The following is a 14999-nucleotide window of genomic DNA, read 5'->3' on the forward strand; positions in this document are numbered from 1 at the left end:
AACATTACAGAATGTTTCTCCAGCAATGTGAATTCCCACAATGAGTAAAGCCACCAGCTATTTCCTGCGATGATTTTACACCTTTTACTCAATAAAACTCAAAACATCACACCCTGCACTGCTATGAGACGAGATTTTTATCGTAGTCCCTCCCTCCTCAAGGCAGCAGATCAACAGAAATAAGAGCACAGTTAGATAACATAAATATCACATTTCAAAACCATTATCAGCTACAAATATCTCAGGAGGAATGCAGACACCTTTGTTGTTTCATCCTTCAAGTGACACATTTGGAAGACTGAGAAGCTTTTTTTCATGTTATCGGGGATCCTCCAAAGGAAGGGAAATAGCTGCAGTGCAGCAGCTGCTGCAGTACTGCTGCGTCCTGGGGCTTGAAGGCAATGTGGGAGCCGGGCCTGCACTGCAACATCTCATTCTCGTGTACTGCCTCACAGAAAACATAGCCCGCAATAACGAACTCAAGTTAAAAACAGTAGAAATAAGAGATCTTGGCTGCTGTAATGTCACAACATACTAACTTACTTCCACGTACATCAATATAGTCTTTTGATGAGAAGGTTCCTCCAAGCCGAACAACTTCAATGGTCAGGCCCATCCTATGCAATGATATCTGACCAAGTTTACAGAACTTTGCAGAATACCCATCTCTGGTTGAGAAAATCAAGATTTAAGCATTTACATGGCTGAAAGAACATTATTCTTACTTTTAGAGGTCAGGATGCAGCAATAAGAAAAAACAGAAGCCAGATGTTGTTCAGCAAAGAACCAATGGGAACAGCACATGAGAAGATCTGCTCTCCTCAAACTAATAAAAGCCTGGTTAGAGGACAGTGATGGTCTATGCTCTTTGCTAGTAAGAAGACAACCTACAATCAACTTGGAGTCTACTGTTTCTTATCCAACACTTCAAAGCAAGGTATTTGTGATGCAAGGATAAAAAAATCAAAACTGTTACATCATCTACTTTATGTTACCTATCAGTAATTATTCCAACCACCCATTTGTTGTTTTAGACACACTTGCTCTAATATATCCCACCTTGGCCACAAGGTGAATAGACATACCAAGCATCTCAAGAGTCTACCTGCATGCTGAAGCCCGTTAATGGATGTCCTCACAAGAACAGAGGGGGTAGCTCCTTCTGCATCTTACTGAAGATGGGCCTAATTGTTATGTTACTGAGTAAACATGTGACTTAGCACTTCCATACATTTATTGAAGAAGTCGTATCACAGCTAGTATGCTAAGTTATGACTCTGAGACTACAACTCCGTAAACACCAGACTATCACAGAAAAAAGAAATTGCTTAGCTTTATTTTTAAGACATTCCTTGTTTACCCAGACAAGACTATATTAATAAGAGGATTAATCATCTATGATACTGTTCGTGTAGTCTGAGTAAGTACAGACACAAATCTAGTTACAGTTGTCTCCCACAGTATACAAACTTTTTTACCTGCTACTCTCCTTCACTAATCCTACATTTGCAATCAAATTTAAGGTCTAAATTACCCATAAAACTCCCACACTTGAATCTACCCCATGTCCCACAAGACAACAGTCACAGACAAGAGAAAAAGAACAACCAAGACACTTTGGTATTCTGCGATAACTCATTTTAAGAAATATTAGAAGGTGAGTAATGAAGCTGTGCCATGACCAGAGCGTGAAAGATGAAAAGTCGCAGGCAATTTTGTTTATTTTTGTACTCTTGGATTACTGTGAGAGCAGAAGGCTACTGAGTGACTGATTATTCATGGATCACTATGGGACAGCCATCATCTCATCCAAGGTATAAGCTAAAAACTGCAATATACTGACCTCAACAGAACTACGCTGATCTGCATCATCTAATAATTTACTTTTAGAGGTTTCTGCTTTAGTACAAAACACTGCATATCCTTTGAAAACATTTTAACACATACAAAAGCTTGCTGTATCAGTGTGCAAAGGGCAACTGAATCCAGTCATAGTAACTTTCACACTGCACTGTGACAGTACCTGTTGTAAAACCTAAATTGTCATGGTGGACAGAAGAAAATATTCCTGCCTCTTTCATACTTGTTCGCTTCCTGTTTTAAAAGGCAAACTTTGGGAAATGTATGCCAGGTGAGGAGGTGGGCAGTAAAAACAAAATCAATCCTTAGAATAATTCCGTAACGTGACATTATTAGTACCACAGACAATTAAGTAGGTTTGTATTTTCTCCTTGAATATATATTTCTGATGACTCTTTACAAGAAAACTTGTTTTCCTATAAGGCAACCCTCCAACTCAGCCCTCAGATCACAAGCAGTAATTTATCCCCTGATGTTCCACCAGGGTCAGGATAGACAGAAATTGCCAAAAAAGCTGCGTAACTTCTGCTAATTCAAGGATACTGTGAGCCAAACCAGAATCGTGCTTTGAGGTTACGCTTGAGAAAGAGCTGTTAGTCTCAGACTTCACAGGTCACCCATGTGCTTTCTCACCAGCAGCCTGCTTGGACACTGCTAAGTGGAGAATGTGGAGAGCAACAGTGCTATACAAGGCAGCCCTCATCTCTCACCAGGCCTGACAGCATCCACTTCTGCCACAGCATTTCAATGCAGCAGGAAGAGAGCAGCTGCACTGTAATATCCCATAGATGAACTTTCAGCTTTATTTCAAAGAAAAATATCAGCAGCAACTCAATAAAATGTATAGTATACAGGGACTCCAGTTAAAAAACACAAAACGCAGCAATTGTATATTCTACTTAATAAAAACTATCAAGATCAAACAGTTCAGCAACATTTCTAACTCAAGCATGCAACTAATTTGAAGTATATTGATACAAGTCTTGGTTTTTCTTTCCAGTTTGGTAAGAAAGAGCTTTTAGGTTATGTGAACCCTGTCCTGGGGGGTGGGGTTTTTTTGGTTGGTTTAGGGGGGTCGGGGTTTTATTTTGTGGGGTTTTTTTTAAACCTTTCACTTCCATGCATTCAAAAGACATTCCCCCTTTCTCTTCCCCCTAGTTACAGCAAACCCATTTTAAAACTTCACAGGACTGCCCACATCACAAGCCCAAGCCTTTTCTTACTTCTTGACTTCTCAACTATGGGAAGCAATTGTCATATTGACTTTGCCTGTACAGGTGAATTCTTACATATGTGTAAGCAAACAGTAAAGCATCTGTGAAAATTAAGACTCTCAGAGAATGCCTCATGTCTCCTCTGATTTTTTGAATTCAAAGGAAGATACTTCTTTAACCTATAACATTAAGGAGATGACTCAAAAAACCCAAACATTGTGAATCAGCTTCTGCATCATTAAAAGAAAAAACAAACACAACAACAAAAAAAACACCAAACAAGCAAAAAAAACAAGACACAGCAATGCATCTTCTCAATTAAGATGTTTCAGTACAGACATGACATACAAGGGATGTTTGTGTTTTAAATGGCATATTATTTCAAAGGACTTCTATGGTGGGAATATTTTTGAATCACCTGCATCTAGTTACTGTACTGAAACTACAACTTTATAAGAAGTGATTACCTTTCCCTTACACCACAGCAGAATAAAATAAATTTTCTTCAGTGACTGGCTGAATATTATATGGGAAATACAGGTAACATCTAGAGTACTTTGAAAGCAGTATTACAACTGCATAGCACTATTTTAAATCCTTTATTAAGTGGATTCTATTTTAAAATATTTCCATTCAAAATCCAGGCAGGTTTGGGTTTGTTTTTTCTCCCCCTCCAGTTCTGCAGTCAGTCAGTAAATTAGACTTAAATCTGTCCATATTAAGAAATGAATAACATCCTGTGGAAATTTATTTTATCCTGTATGTTTAAAAAATATGTAACAACCTTCCCTCACACTATTTTTTTAAATCATATTCATGATCAAGTATTTTGAAAGAGACAAGATGTTTGAGTCCTTTTAAAGCAGGAAAACAAATCAGCTTTGTATTTATTAACAAGGCAGTTTATCCTGGCATATCTCACCCTTCCTGTTTGTGATATTTATCTTTTTGTACAATTCATGAAGTGAAACCCCTCAAAGCTTAGGACTCTAGAAGAACAATCTAAAGTACTCAAAGTGTTAAAAAAAACAATTATATAGTCAAAGCATGCTTTATATGCTTAATAACTCTAGAAAACTCCTTACTAAATGGCAACATTTCTAATATTACATCCTCAATAGGATTGGGGGTGGGGAGAAGAGACCAACTGGAGCCTTTGTTTTTTTTCCCTTATGCTAAATTATATAATCATATTAAAATACGTAAGGATAAGCAAACAACAAACCTGACCACTCCACGCACAATACAGGTTACATATGAAACTCCAGTTGTGATTGATCATGCAGTCCAAAATCCTGAGCTGGGCCATGTCTCGCTCTAGCGCAGACTGCTGCTGTGCTCTGACTCAGCTTTTGTCCGGGTGATCCTCGAGGATATGAGAGCTATGCAGTAATGACATTCAGGAACAAGGACCTTCCTTCCTGTTCAGTTTCCCTTCCCACCCCAACCATGTGTCAAGTCAACGGAATAAACTGACAGAACTGCATAACATTCTTCAAAATAATACTTCTGAAGCTGCCAAATTATGCATTCTTGGGGAAAAAAATAGGAAACAAGAACATCCTAAGAAATATCACTAAAGCAAACACAGAAAGGTGCTCTCAAACTGTCCTTGATCTCCCTCCCCCCACCTTCATTTCTGCTGCTGCTGCAACTGGTCTGAATATCAACAATTTAGTGTAATAATTCATATCGTATGAATCTTAAACTTGCTTAGGCACAGCTGTGATGATGGCTTCTGTATTTTCATGACATTCAAAAGCTTAGCTCTCCTATTTTAAACACAACACAATATCAGCAACTTTTTAAGTCTGAAGAACTTCACAGTTTTCATGAAAATTACATGGGTTCATCTACTTTGGGTTCTTAAATGGCAGACTCCCCTTCAAACCTATCAGAGTACTGTTAGCACTGCACAGAAACACTGTCTGCCTTCTGTAATGAAGGATGACAGCCCTATTGATAGGGAAACGAAGATGCAACACCAGAGGGATCCTGAGAAACTCCAGAAATGTTGGAAAATTTCTTTCTTCCTTTACGTATTTCTTTTTTGCTATCTGCAAACAACCGTCCCGCTTCAGCATGCGCCTCAGCTTCTGTATCTTGACTGCCTACCTTGTATTCCCCCTTCCCCTTCAAAGATGAAATTCAGAAATACAGGAAATGTGTTTCCACGGGAACATACACATTTTATCTGATGATTACACAAACTATTAGTCATGGAAACAACTTACAATAATCTGCAGTTTAAACCTCATAATTAACTAACAAATGCTTCAGAAACAGACAGACAAGGCTTTATCTACCGGCTGTAGCTCAAAATAATTTAAAACTAGAACGTGTTATTTGTCTGAAGTGTGTTTGAGACCCCAAGCACCTCTCAGAACCCAGACCTTCTGACCTGAAGCCAAGGAACAAGCAGAAACAGTCCTGCAGAAAACGGGCCTCAGGGTCCCCCCATTCCCAGGCTCAGCTGCTCCTCCAGTGAGAGCAGGATAAGGGTAACACAGGAGATGGGATATGTATGAGATGGGCTGCCTTCTGTTTGCATCAGCACTCCTGCTCTGCCTCAAGGAAGAACATCTGTGAGATGGAAGAGAGACTTCTATCTTGGGAAAGTATGGAGGAATGGCTACAGGAACAGGTGGCCAATTTGCCCTTTGGTTCAATAACAGCCAAACAACTGAGGAGTACTTCAAATGTGAAAGAAAATCTGTGCTGGAAAAGCAGCCTGGAAATAAAACAAACTTGTACATGAGGGTCAAACAAATGGCGTGGCCAAATAGCAGCTTGTAACTTTGAAACAGTTATACAAATAAGGCCTCGTTTGTTTTAAGTAAACCAAACAAAAAATCTTGTTCTAATTTCTCTTCCCAAGGGCCCTGGGAATTAATGCCAGAGTCCAAGCCAACCTCTTCCCTTCTCACCAACGTGAGCAGTCTGCAAACTTCCAAGCCAGTTGTGTACAATAAATCTATTCTGGTTCATTTTAAGATGTACATGGCAGAGTTTCTCCATTATCCATACAACGCCTAACTACAAAAAAGAACAGTAGCATCAGTGCAACATGACACAAAATGAATGTGGCCGCAGAAAAATTACTTACAGCATTAAAGAGCTTGAGATATTAAAACAATAAAATCTCCTCATACAAGTTAAATGGTCTGCACTGAAGCAGCCTTTGCTGACAAGGGGCTAGAAGAAATGTTCTGCTTAGCAACTATTACTAGGTGGAACAGATACACTTCTTCACAACAGACATCATAACTACCCAAGCTTAAGAAATCTTGGAGAGGGAGCATGTTTGGTAAGGTCTTACAGAGCTGGGGGTTACTGCAGAGCTGCTGGAGCAGAATGAGGCAGCGAAGTCTCCAGGACAGGAACGCTGGAACAAAGAAGGACCCGGCAGCAGCAATGCTGGCAGAATGTGTGGGGCAGCCTGCGCACGGTTGGAAAAGGGGCCTGCTGCACCTTAGTTGCACTGGGGAAAAATACTGTCATCAACTAAGTAAGGTGGAAGGAAGAAGGGAAAGGAGATTTGAAAAATTAAGAGACTGCTGTTTTGTACTAAAAACATCATCAAACAGGTTCTTCGTAAACTGTATTTTAGTACAATTGTGCAGTGATCGGTTTCATTATCAGTTATCTACTTTAATATCCATAAAGTATTACTCAGTATTTATTCCTTATGAAATACTCAAACTCCTACTAAAGTATTCAACATAGTATATTAAAAGTCTTCTGCTGCACAGTATGATATAAAAACCAAAATTGAGTCCGTTAAACCTCAGAATCAAATTTGTGCAACTCTTCCCATAAAATCAGCAGCCATTATTAACCTGTTAGTTTTTGGCATTCATTTTCAAAACTGTTTTAAGGACATTCTTTTGTACCACTGCAATTCATGCAGAAGCGTCTAAATACTGCACATAAAAACATAAATAACAATATAGAGCAGCGGGACAACATTTTCAGAAATAATCAGTATTGGCCTGACAGCTGCCACAAAAAATCACTATCAAAGTGTTTGTAAATTCCAATAGGTATAGAATGAGGTAAGGACCATTTTTGCAAGCTTGAGTCTTTACTGAAGTCTCGTAGATAAAAGGAGGAGCTCTGAAACTGATGCCAGAGCAGCACCTTCAACAGTAGGTTGCAGTTATTGCTTAAAACTGACCCTTTCTCAAAATTTTCCTCTATGTACTTGTAAATTTGATCTGCCATTACTGAAAACTGTTTCTGATAATCTTCAGCTAGCCTGATAATTGCTCTCTCATTTACAAAAGACAATTTCCTCCCTGCTAGAAGGTTAAATCAAATTCCACTAGCTTAGCACTCCTCCATTCTAACCTTACTTTCTTTACTGTTAACATGTTTTTTGGAAGACCTTATTTATTTCTCCTAAGCGAGGTTAACTATGCTTAGGAGATTCAGCTTCCAAGTTTCTTCTGCAAGCGCACAAGAATTGATGGAACCTCCTTAAACGAGGCATACAATAAACAGAGGGCTTCCCTTCTTACCTTCAACACTCAATTTACTAATGCCTCCCTTTAAAAAAAAAAAGGTTTAATGCAAAAACAAAACCAAAATAATCTGTGTTGTAAATATTTAAAACTTTTTAGAAGTTTATAAAGTTTTGCCCAAAATTTAAAAGGCTTTCACATTTAATTTCCAATTTGGAGTATAAAGAGGCCAACAGAGCATTTAAAGATGCACCCATTGCCTAACTAGAGAATGACAGAGGACACAAAACAGAGGACACACATCAATGTTAGCAGGCTCCAAAGGTCTCAGTGTCCAGTTGCCCAGACTTCCTTGTCATACACTGAGCTTCAACTGCAAAAAAGGTGATGATGGCATCCAGGTTTTGAAGTTCTACTGCTGGTCAGTTTTCCTCCCCCTAAAATAATGATGAGCACTTAAAATTCCAGGAATACAATAAAGTTGAAGCTCAGTTATGTGATTTATTAACTTATTAACTTAAGAAATAAGAGCCTGGGCAAAGCATCATGTCCGCTCAAAGACTCCCCATCACAAAGTCTAATGTTTTCCCCTGGTGTTAAAAACTGCAGGTTTACAATCTCAGTATTTTGAGGTAACTAAGGTAAAACCAGATAAGAAACATAACTTCCTCAACTCATTATTTCTCAGAATCATCAGCACACACTGAAGCATGTCCCAAAAAGATGCCATTCAGAACTTAGAGCACCAAGTTCTCTGAAAGTAAATCCTTTATTACAGAAAACCTTTTTTTTGCCCATTAAGCCAATTCCAGTCAAGGTATCACTAGAGAACATGCCGGTGTATGAAGGCACAGTGAATCTTTATGCTATTGCATAAAAATGACTCTCTAAGGTTATCTTTTAAGAGTTGGGCATGGAAAATGTACTTCAGTAAACGATGACTGAACTGAGAACACAAATGAACTGAGGAAGTCCCATTCTAAGCAAACCTAGTTATTACTTCATCTGTCTAGTTAAGAAATGAGCACGCTTAGGAGCCAGTAACAGGAATCCCAGCGGCATTACTGTCCAATATAATAACAAAGGCTTTGCTGCACTCTACACTGAGCAACTAATATTTTCTTCTTTGTACTGATAGTTTAGTGACTTAAAGTAAAGCAAAGCATGCACACACACATCTTCATTGGTTCATCCCTTCTTCCACATCAGATAAGATGTTTTTCTAATCTGGAAAGTAATTATTTTCCACTAGAAGTTAGAAGCTTCTAGGAAGGCCAAGATTTTGTTCATCTTGTTGTCTCAAATGTAGAAGAGGTAGAAGTCTTTTATAGCCTCTCAATCCCCTTCACTACCACTATCACAGTGTTACACAGGGATCACTTAAAAAGAATTTTAAAAGCAACTGAAATATAATTCAGAGGTTACCAACAAGACGTAGACTGATAATGACCATGGTGAAGCTCCAGAGGAAACCTGGCTTGTCTTAGTAAATGAAATTTAGAAGTGCACAGGAACAAAAAGGAAAAGCACGTCTGAAAAAACCAGAATATTTCCATTGCTCAGCTCACAAGATTGACAATGAGAAAAGTTCCTAAAACCAAGTCAAGAGCAGGAAGAGGCTGAAATATGATTTCCATTCCAAATTCTTTCCTATTATTGGAATTGTTACAAAAAGCTATGAACATTAAAAAAGGAAAAAACAGTAAATACAAAAAAACATCTCTCTCCATATTAAAAAAGTCTGGAGTGTTTCCTTCCCCCTATATCAACTACTTTTTAAGATGCAACACAGTTAATAGAACTAAAAACACAACAATATCCTTATGGGAAAAAAATGCAACTCTAGAAGAGCTGGCACAGTACCATTTCACGCTATTTAACACGTTCGTACCAGCCTGCTACAACTCTCCTAATAGTTCAAGTACCAAAAAACGAAGGAAGTACACAAGACTTACCACTCTTTCATCAGAAACTAAGGGCAAAAGAAAATAACTGAGACTAGCATAACTGCCATTTTTTTTCCTGCATGAATGCAACTTATATTTTTAATCAACGTATAAGCTCATTAGATAAATCAAACAATGTATTTTTGTGATTAATTTTGCGAACACACACACACACCCCCTGCAAACAAATTCATAGTATCTAAATCATATAAAGACAGTTCTAGTAACATTTTAAAGACTCACACAGCTACTCATCAGTTTGTCTCCCTAACTCTTCAAAAATTCTCTTGCATCCACCCTCAGACGATTTCATCATCATCCTGTTTGCTTATGAGAAGGGTATTGCATAGCAATATTGATCTGTCAAAAGTTAGTTTGAGTCATGACACCGAAAACTCCCTTTCTCTTGAGATACCAGTTAAGCTGAAGTATTGCCTGCTTCCTTGGATTTTAGCCTCAGCCATTTTCAGTGGACTAGTTTGGTGTTTCCTTACTTCAGCTTCTGTTTAGGATGTGATACAAGATTCGTTTTCTCCTTGCCTTTATCTGACGTATTCAGTTACAGATTTCTTCCTTTTTTTAAGGGAATGATCAGGTATCCAAATAAGAACTGACTTTTTACTAACTTCAGCTATAGGAAATTAACATTTTGTATGTTATTACACAAAAATTATACATAGTGGAGAAAAAACAGCATACGAGTCCCCACCCTGAAGTCTAGTAAAGCGTCTGGCAATCTTTAGAAACTGGAAGCAAGCTTCTACCACTTTTCCATTTAAGAAATGCACAGCCAAATTTAGTGGGGAATGAATAAGAAATACAAGTAATATGTACTCTCATGCAAAGTATAATTCTGCGATACCATTAAGCAATTCTGTAACATTTACAGTGTTAACGAGATCTTATGTTGATGAGACTTATAAGAACATGTAAGTTTTCTCAAGCTGTCATAACTGTCACCCACAGCTCAACGTCTCACAAGAGCAGATTCCATTCTTTCTACCTGCAAGTTCCTGGATGACTAAGGAAAGATGACGTGCTCCTGCGGAAACTCCTGTTTGCCTAATCCGGTGTCCACACAACTGTATCAGTTTTGTTCAGTGTTCACTTATTCTCACTATACTTAGTTTTATATGTCAACAGAGGAGGAAAAAGCAAAACCAAGTGTATTTGTTAACTACATTTTAAATCACATTAGTAGAACCATAGAATGGTTTGTGTTGGAAGGGACCTTAAAGCTCATCTAGTTCCAACGCCCCTGCCATGGGTAGGGACACCTCCCACTAGACCAGGCTGCTCAAAGCCCCATCCAGCCTGGCCTTGAACACCTCCAGGGATGGGGCAGCCACAGCTTCTCTGGGCAACCTGTTCTAGAGACTCACCACCCTCACAGTAAAGAACTTCTTCCTAATATCCAATCTAAATCTCCCTTCTTTCACTTTAAAACTGTTACCCCTTGTCCTATCACTACATTCCCCGATAAAGACTCCCTCCCCATCTTTCCTGTAGGCCTTCGTTACGTACTGGAAGGCAGCTATAAGGTCTCCCCCAGAGCCTTCTCCAGGCTGAACAAGCCCAACTCTCTCAGCCTGTCCTCATAGCATAGGTGCTCCAGCCCTCTGACCATTTTCACAGCCCTCCTCTGGACTTGCTGCAACAGGTCCATGTCCTTCTTATGTTGGGGGCTCCAAAGTTGGACACAGTACTCTAGGTGGGGTCTCACCGGAGCGGAGTAGAGGGGCAGAATCACCTCCCTCGACCTGCTTCTGTTGATGTAGCCCAGTACACAGTTGGCTTTCTGGACTGTGAGCAGACATGGTCTTTTTCTTTTGCGTGTATGGTTGGACTCGATGATCTCAAACGTCCTTTCCAACCATGAAGATTCTATGATTCTGTGGTCAGCTCACGTTAAGCTTCTCGTCAACCAATACCTCCAAGCCCTTCTCCTCAGGGCTGCTCTTGATCCATTCTGCACCTAGCCTGTATGTGTGTTTGGGACTGCCCCAACCCCAGGAATGATATTAAAAGCATCTAAATTAATTCACATCAAATTTAATGTCTTTGGTACCAACAGCACACATATTTTTCTTTCAAATAAAGTTTTCTATTTACAGTACTAGTTATCCTATCTGAACATACATGGATCCACAACTGGCTTAAGCCCCACCACACAAGCAATTCTAATAGGTACTTACTGTTGTTTTCATGTTCTTCACTACACTGCAGTGCCGTGTGATCAGCTCTGCTATTTTCTGATCCGAGCCCAAAGCCAGAACTATGCGAGTTACTCGCCTGCCCAAGACTGGTCTTCAGAATCCTAAAACTTCCATTTTGAAACACGAATATACATTAAAGTATATAGAAACACATAGGAAAATATAGTGCTAGCTCTGGTGATTATAAAGAAAATCCTTTCAATGTACCGGGACATTGATTTACACAGCAAATCTGTTATAATATAGTTAAGTCTTCTCAATAATCTAGCAATCTCTAAATACAAGATTTGGATAAAGCTAATCACCAAGCGTGACCACATTGAAGCACCTTAATTTACAGCCCAGTATCCTCTTATTGAGGCCAGGGGGTGCTCAGAAGGCTGAACTGTTTGTGTACCAAGAACTGCCTGAGCTTCTTGCAAGACAATGCCAGAAAGTGACACCTACGCCACACAGCACACGAAAACACACTGCCAGCCCGATCAGAACAAAGGTGTATTCCTGCTTTCTCTGAACTAAGATTGTAAGAAGAGAACCACAATTAAAAATTATTACTGTGGATAAAAATAAGAACTACTGAACGCTAAGACATTTTCAATGAAATATTCATATTTGAGTTTAGTATAGTGGGTTCTCAAGACTTCACTAGATGATCTGCTTCAAAACACAACTTTGACATTCCATAGGGAATAATAGCAGACTGTCCTTCAACACAAAGTACAGATTTTGAAGTTAAGAAAGCCTCACTTAATAGGCCATTAGAGTAGCCGAGCTCTTCCTGAAGCCAACTAAAATGGGGAAATATAATCTTAATTAAAATAAAATTAGTAGAGCATGAAGCAACTCGAGTTTTTCAGCTAGGAAAATATCCCCTCCTTTCCTTCCCCTGCCTTCCTCTTCCCGCAGCTGGAAGGCAGTCTACTGCTGGAGCAAGAAAGGGACCACATAGAGCTATCAGTCAGAAAGGTAAGCTCCAATTCCAAGAAAGATGAAGTCTAATCTTAACTACAGTTACGATCTTCCTAACATTTCTTTCACTTAACTAATATCACTGACTGAACTGGAAAAAAAAAAAAAAAACAAACAACACAAAAAAAATGAAAATCAGTTTTGGCATGCTGGAAAATGTACTACGTAGTATTATTTATCTTATTTTTCATAGAACATCTTTATTTTGCTATTCTAAACATACAGGGGTTTTTGCATGAGTGTACTGGAGTAACAAGAACATGTTTATGTGAAATGATAACCTGCCCTTGGAGATGGTCAATCTCTGTAATTTTAAGCTTTGTCATCTGCACTATCAAAGCACTGTTTTTAATTATGTTATCTTAGTTCACAATGTATTTTTGCAGTATTTGTCTGAAGTCTTACCTTTCCCTGTACCTTTACAGTACCCTATCATTTTAACTTCCTTTTTTCCTCCAAATGTAGCCACATAGAAAGAGAAAAATCATTAAAAAGGCAGAAGATTGGAATTTTAGCGCCTATATGATTAAGCACACACCATTTTTACATCAAGAAAGAAAAGATGCTACATGTCCATTCTGCTTCCATTCCAACGAAGAAGAACACCTGAATGAGAAAGACTCAAATACGAGTGCGTAACTTCACACTGAGCACTAGTTCTTCAAGATTCCAGAATAGCTCTCTTGAAAAATCAGGTAATTATCAGAGTCATGGTACACAGATATCCTAAAAACCCTAGGTAAAAAGCTGTAACATTACATGCAGTTGGTGGGTACATTCCTTAACACCTCGCTGGAGGTTTCCCACAGCAACAAGAGCTCCAAGCTCTTACAGCAAACTCTTTGAAGGCAGCTACACTCCAGCTGGCGAGGCCCAGGAATGCTGAACGCCCTCCTTGGCCTCTTCTCCTCCACACCAAAAGAGATCTCAAAGTACCCTTCACAGGAGTCTTTCCAAACACCTTTCTCCTGTTCCCATCTGTGGTCTCTCCAAACACCTTTCTCCTGTTCCCACCTGTGGTCTCATAAATTTAATGCTTGAGTGGAACTCACACATTTTTAGCATTATGCAAATGCTAGAAAAAGGTGCCACCTGGTAGCATTATTAGCACTGAATTACTTACTGCAGTTTGAAGCCTAACTCTTGTTAAATATTTAAGCAGCACCCCTATTTTCAAGCAAAATTTAAAAACATTACATTTAAAAACTATCACTCTCTATAGATAGAGTATATATAAAAAGAGGGTCTTTAAGAGAACACCATTGACTGGAAACCTACAGCTTGCCAAGGAGGAAATGAGTCATTCATTAGCACATTTTTACTTGTAGATGTATGGACAGGGGACGTAGATTTTAAGACATTCAATTACTAATGAGCAACATTCTTCACATCTGCACTCTTCTTTGGTAGGGGGATAAATTGTAAATATAGTAGCTAACATATGCTACCAAATAAAGCTACTATGGGTTAGATTTTCAAATCTGTCAGACACTTTGTTGTATTGATTACAGTTAACATAATGCAGTACAGAGAACTCCTATCACACTCTAGCTACAGAACCCAGCAGAGAAACAAGTATCACCACTTGTCACTCCTAAGTGAAGGAGAGTTAAATAAAAACAGCTTGTTAACTAATACAGCCTGGTGACTGCTATGTCTAGCTTCCTCTTCTGACTGCACCCAAATTTAAAAAGTTGCACAGTGCCAAAGGCTAGTCTAACAAATTTTGATAGAATTTATCATCATAAACCCCTTCAGATAAAGCTGAGGTACCTCAAACAAACAAAGAAAAAAAGAAAACCCAAACACCCCTGCAGTCAAGTTTACAAATAAAATTTAGTTTAGACCCTAAAACCTTGCTTCTACATGCTGTGTTTTCAGAGGTTCAGACCCTAGTCTTTACTTTCAAAAAAGAACTCAAAGATTATGCTTTATAAATCCTACCTATCTAGTAATCTCTCCAGGCAGTTTAGGCAATTGGAAGAAATTCAAAAATCCAAATTTTACTTCAGTTTCTGCATCATTTTTTCCATGTACACCAAGCCCAGTTTTGGACGAACAGTGTTATCAGATCAGTCATCTGGCATATTCAGAAACTAACTTTAATCACTTCCAGTATTTTTTGTTACATAAAATAGGTGCACTTATCAAAGCTCTTCCCCACCATTGTGCAAGTTTCCACCCTTTCACTAAAGCCTTCATTCATCCAAAGGTGGATTGACTTGGAAGAAAATAGATATTAGAAGAAGTTTATTAGAAGAAAAAATTAACATATTTTCCAGTGAGCTTTGGAATTCTAAGAAGGCTTAAGTTTTATTTTAGAAACAAATT

At 38.6% G+C, this 14999-nt stretch overlaps 1 protein-coding gene across 2 annotated transcripts in view; it reads right to left on the reverse strand.

Annotated features, from left to right (window-relative positions):
- Window positions 1-9211, reverse strand: part of ARHGAP21 (Rho GTPase activating protein 21) — a 94262-nt gene extending 85051 nt beyond the window's left edge. Inside the window, exon 1 of one of the 2 annotated variants that reach the window (XM_054191055.1) lies at window positions 4300-9211. In XM_054191055.1, the coding sequence (XP_054047030.1) occupies window positions 4300-4383 (84 nt within the window). In that variant the 5' untranslated portion in view covers window positions 4384-9211. The remainder of the gene's footprint in view (window positions 1-4299) is intronic. The other variant, XM_054191056.1, reaches the window with a different exon arrangement.
- Window positions 9212-14999: the final 5788 nt, after the last annotated feature.

The sequence above is a fragment of the Rissa tridactyla genome, chromosome 2 (assembly GCF_028500815.1).
Source record: "Rissa tridactyla isolate bRisTri1 chromosome 2, bRisTri1.patW.cur.20221130, whole genome shotgun sequence".
Taxonomy (NCBI): domain Eukaryota; kingdom Metazoa; phylum Chordata; class Aves; order Charadriiformes; family Laridae; genus Rissa; species Rissa tridactyla.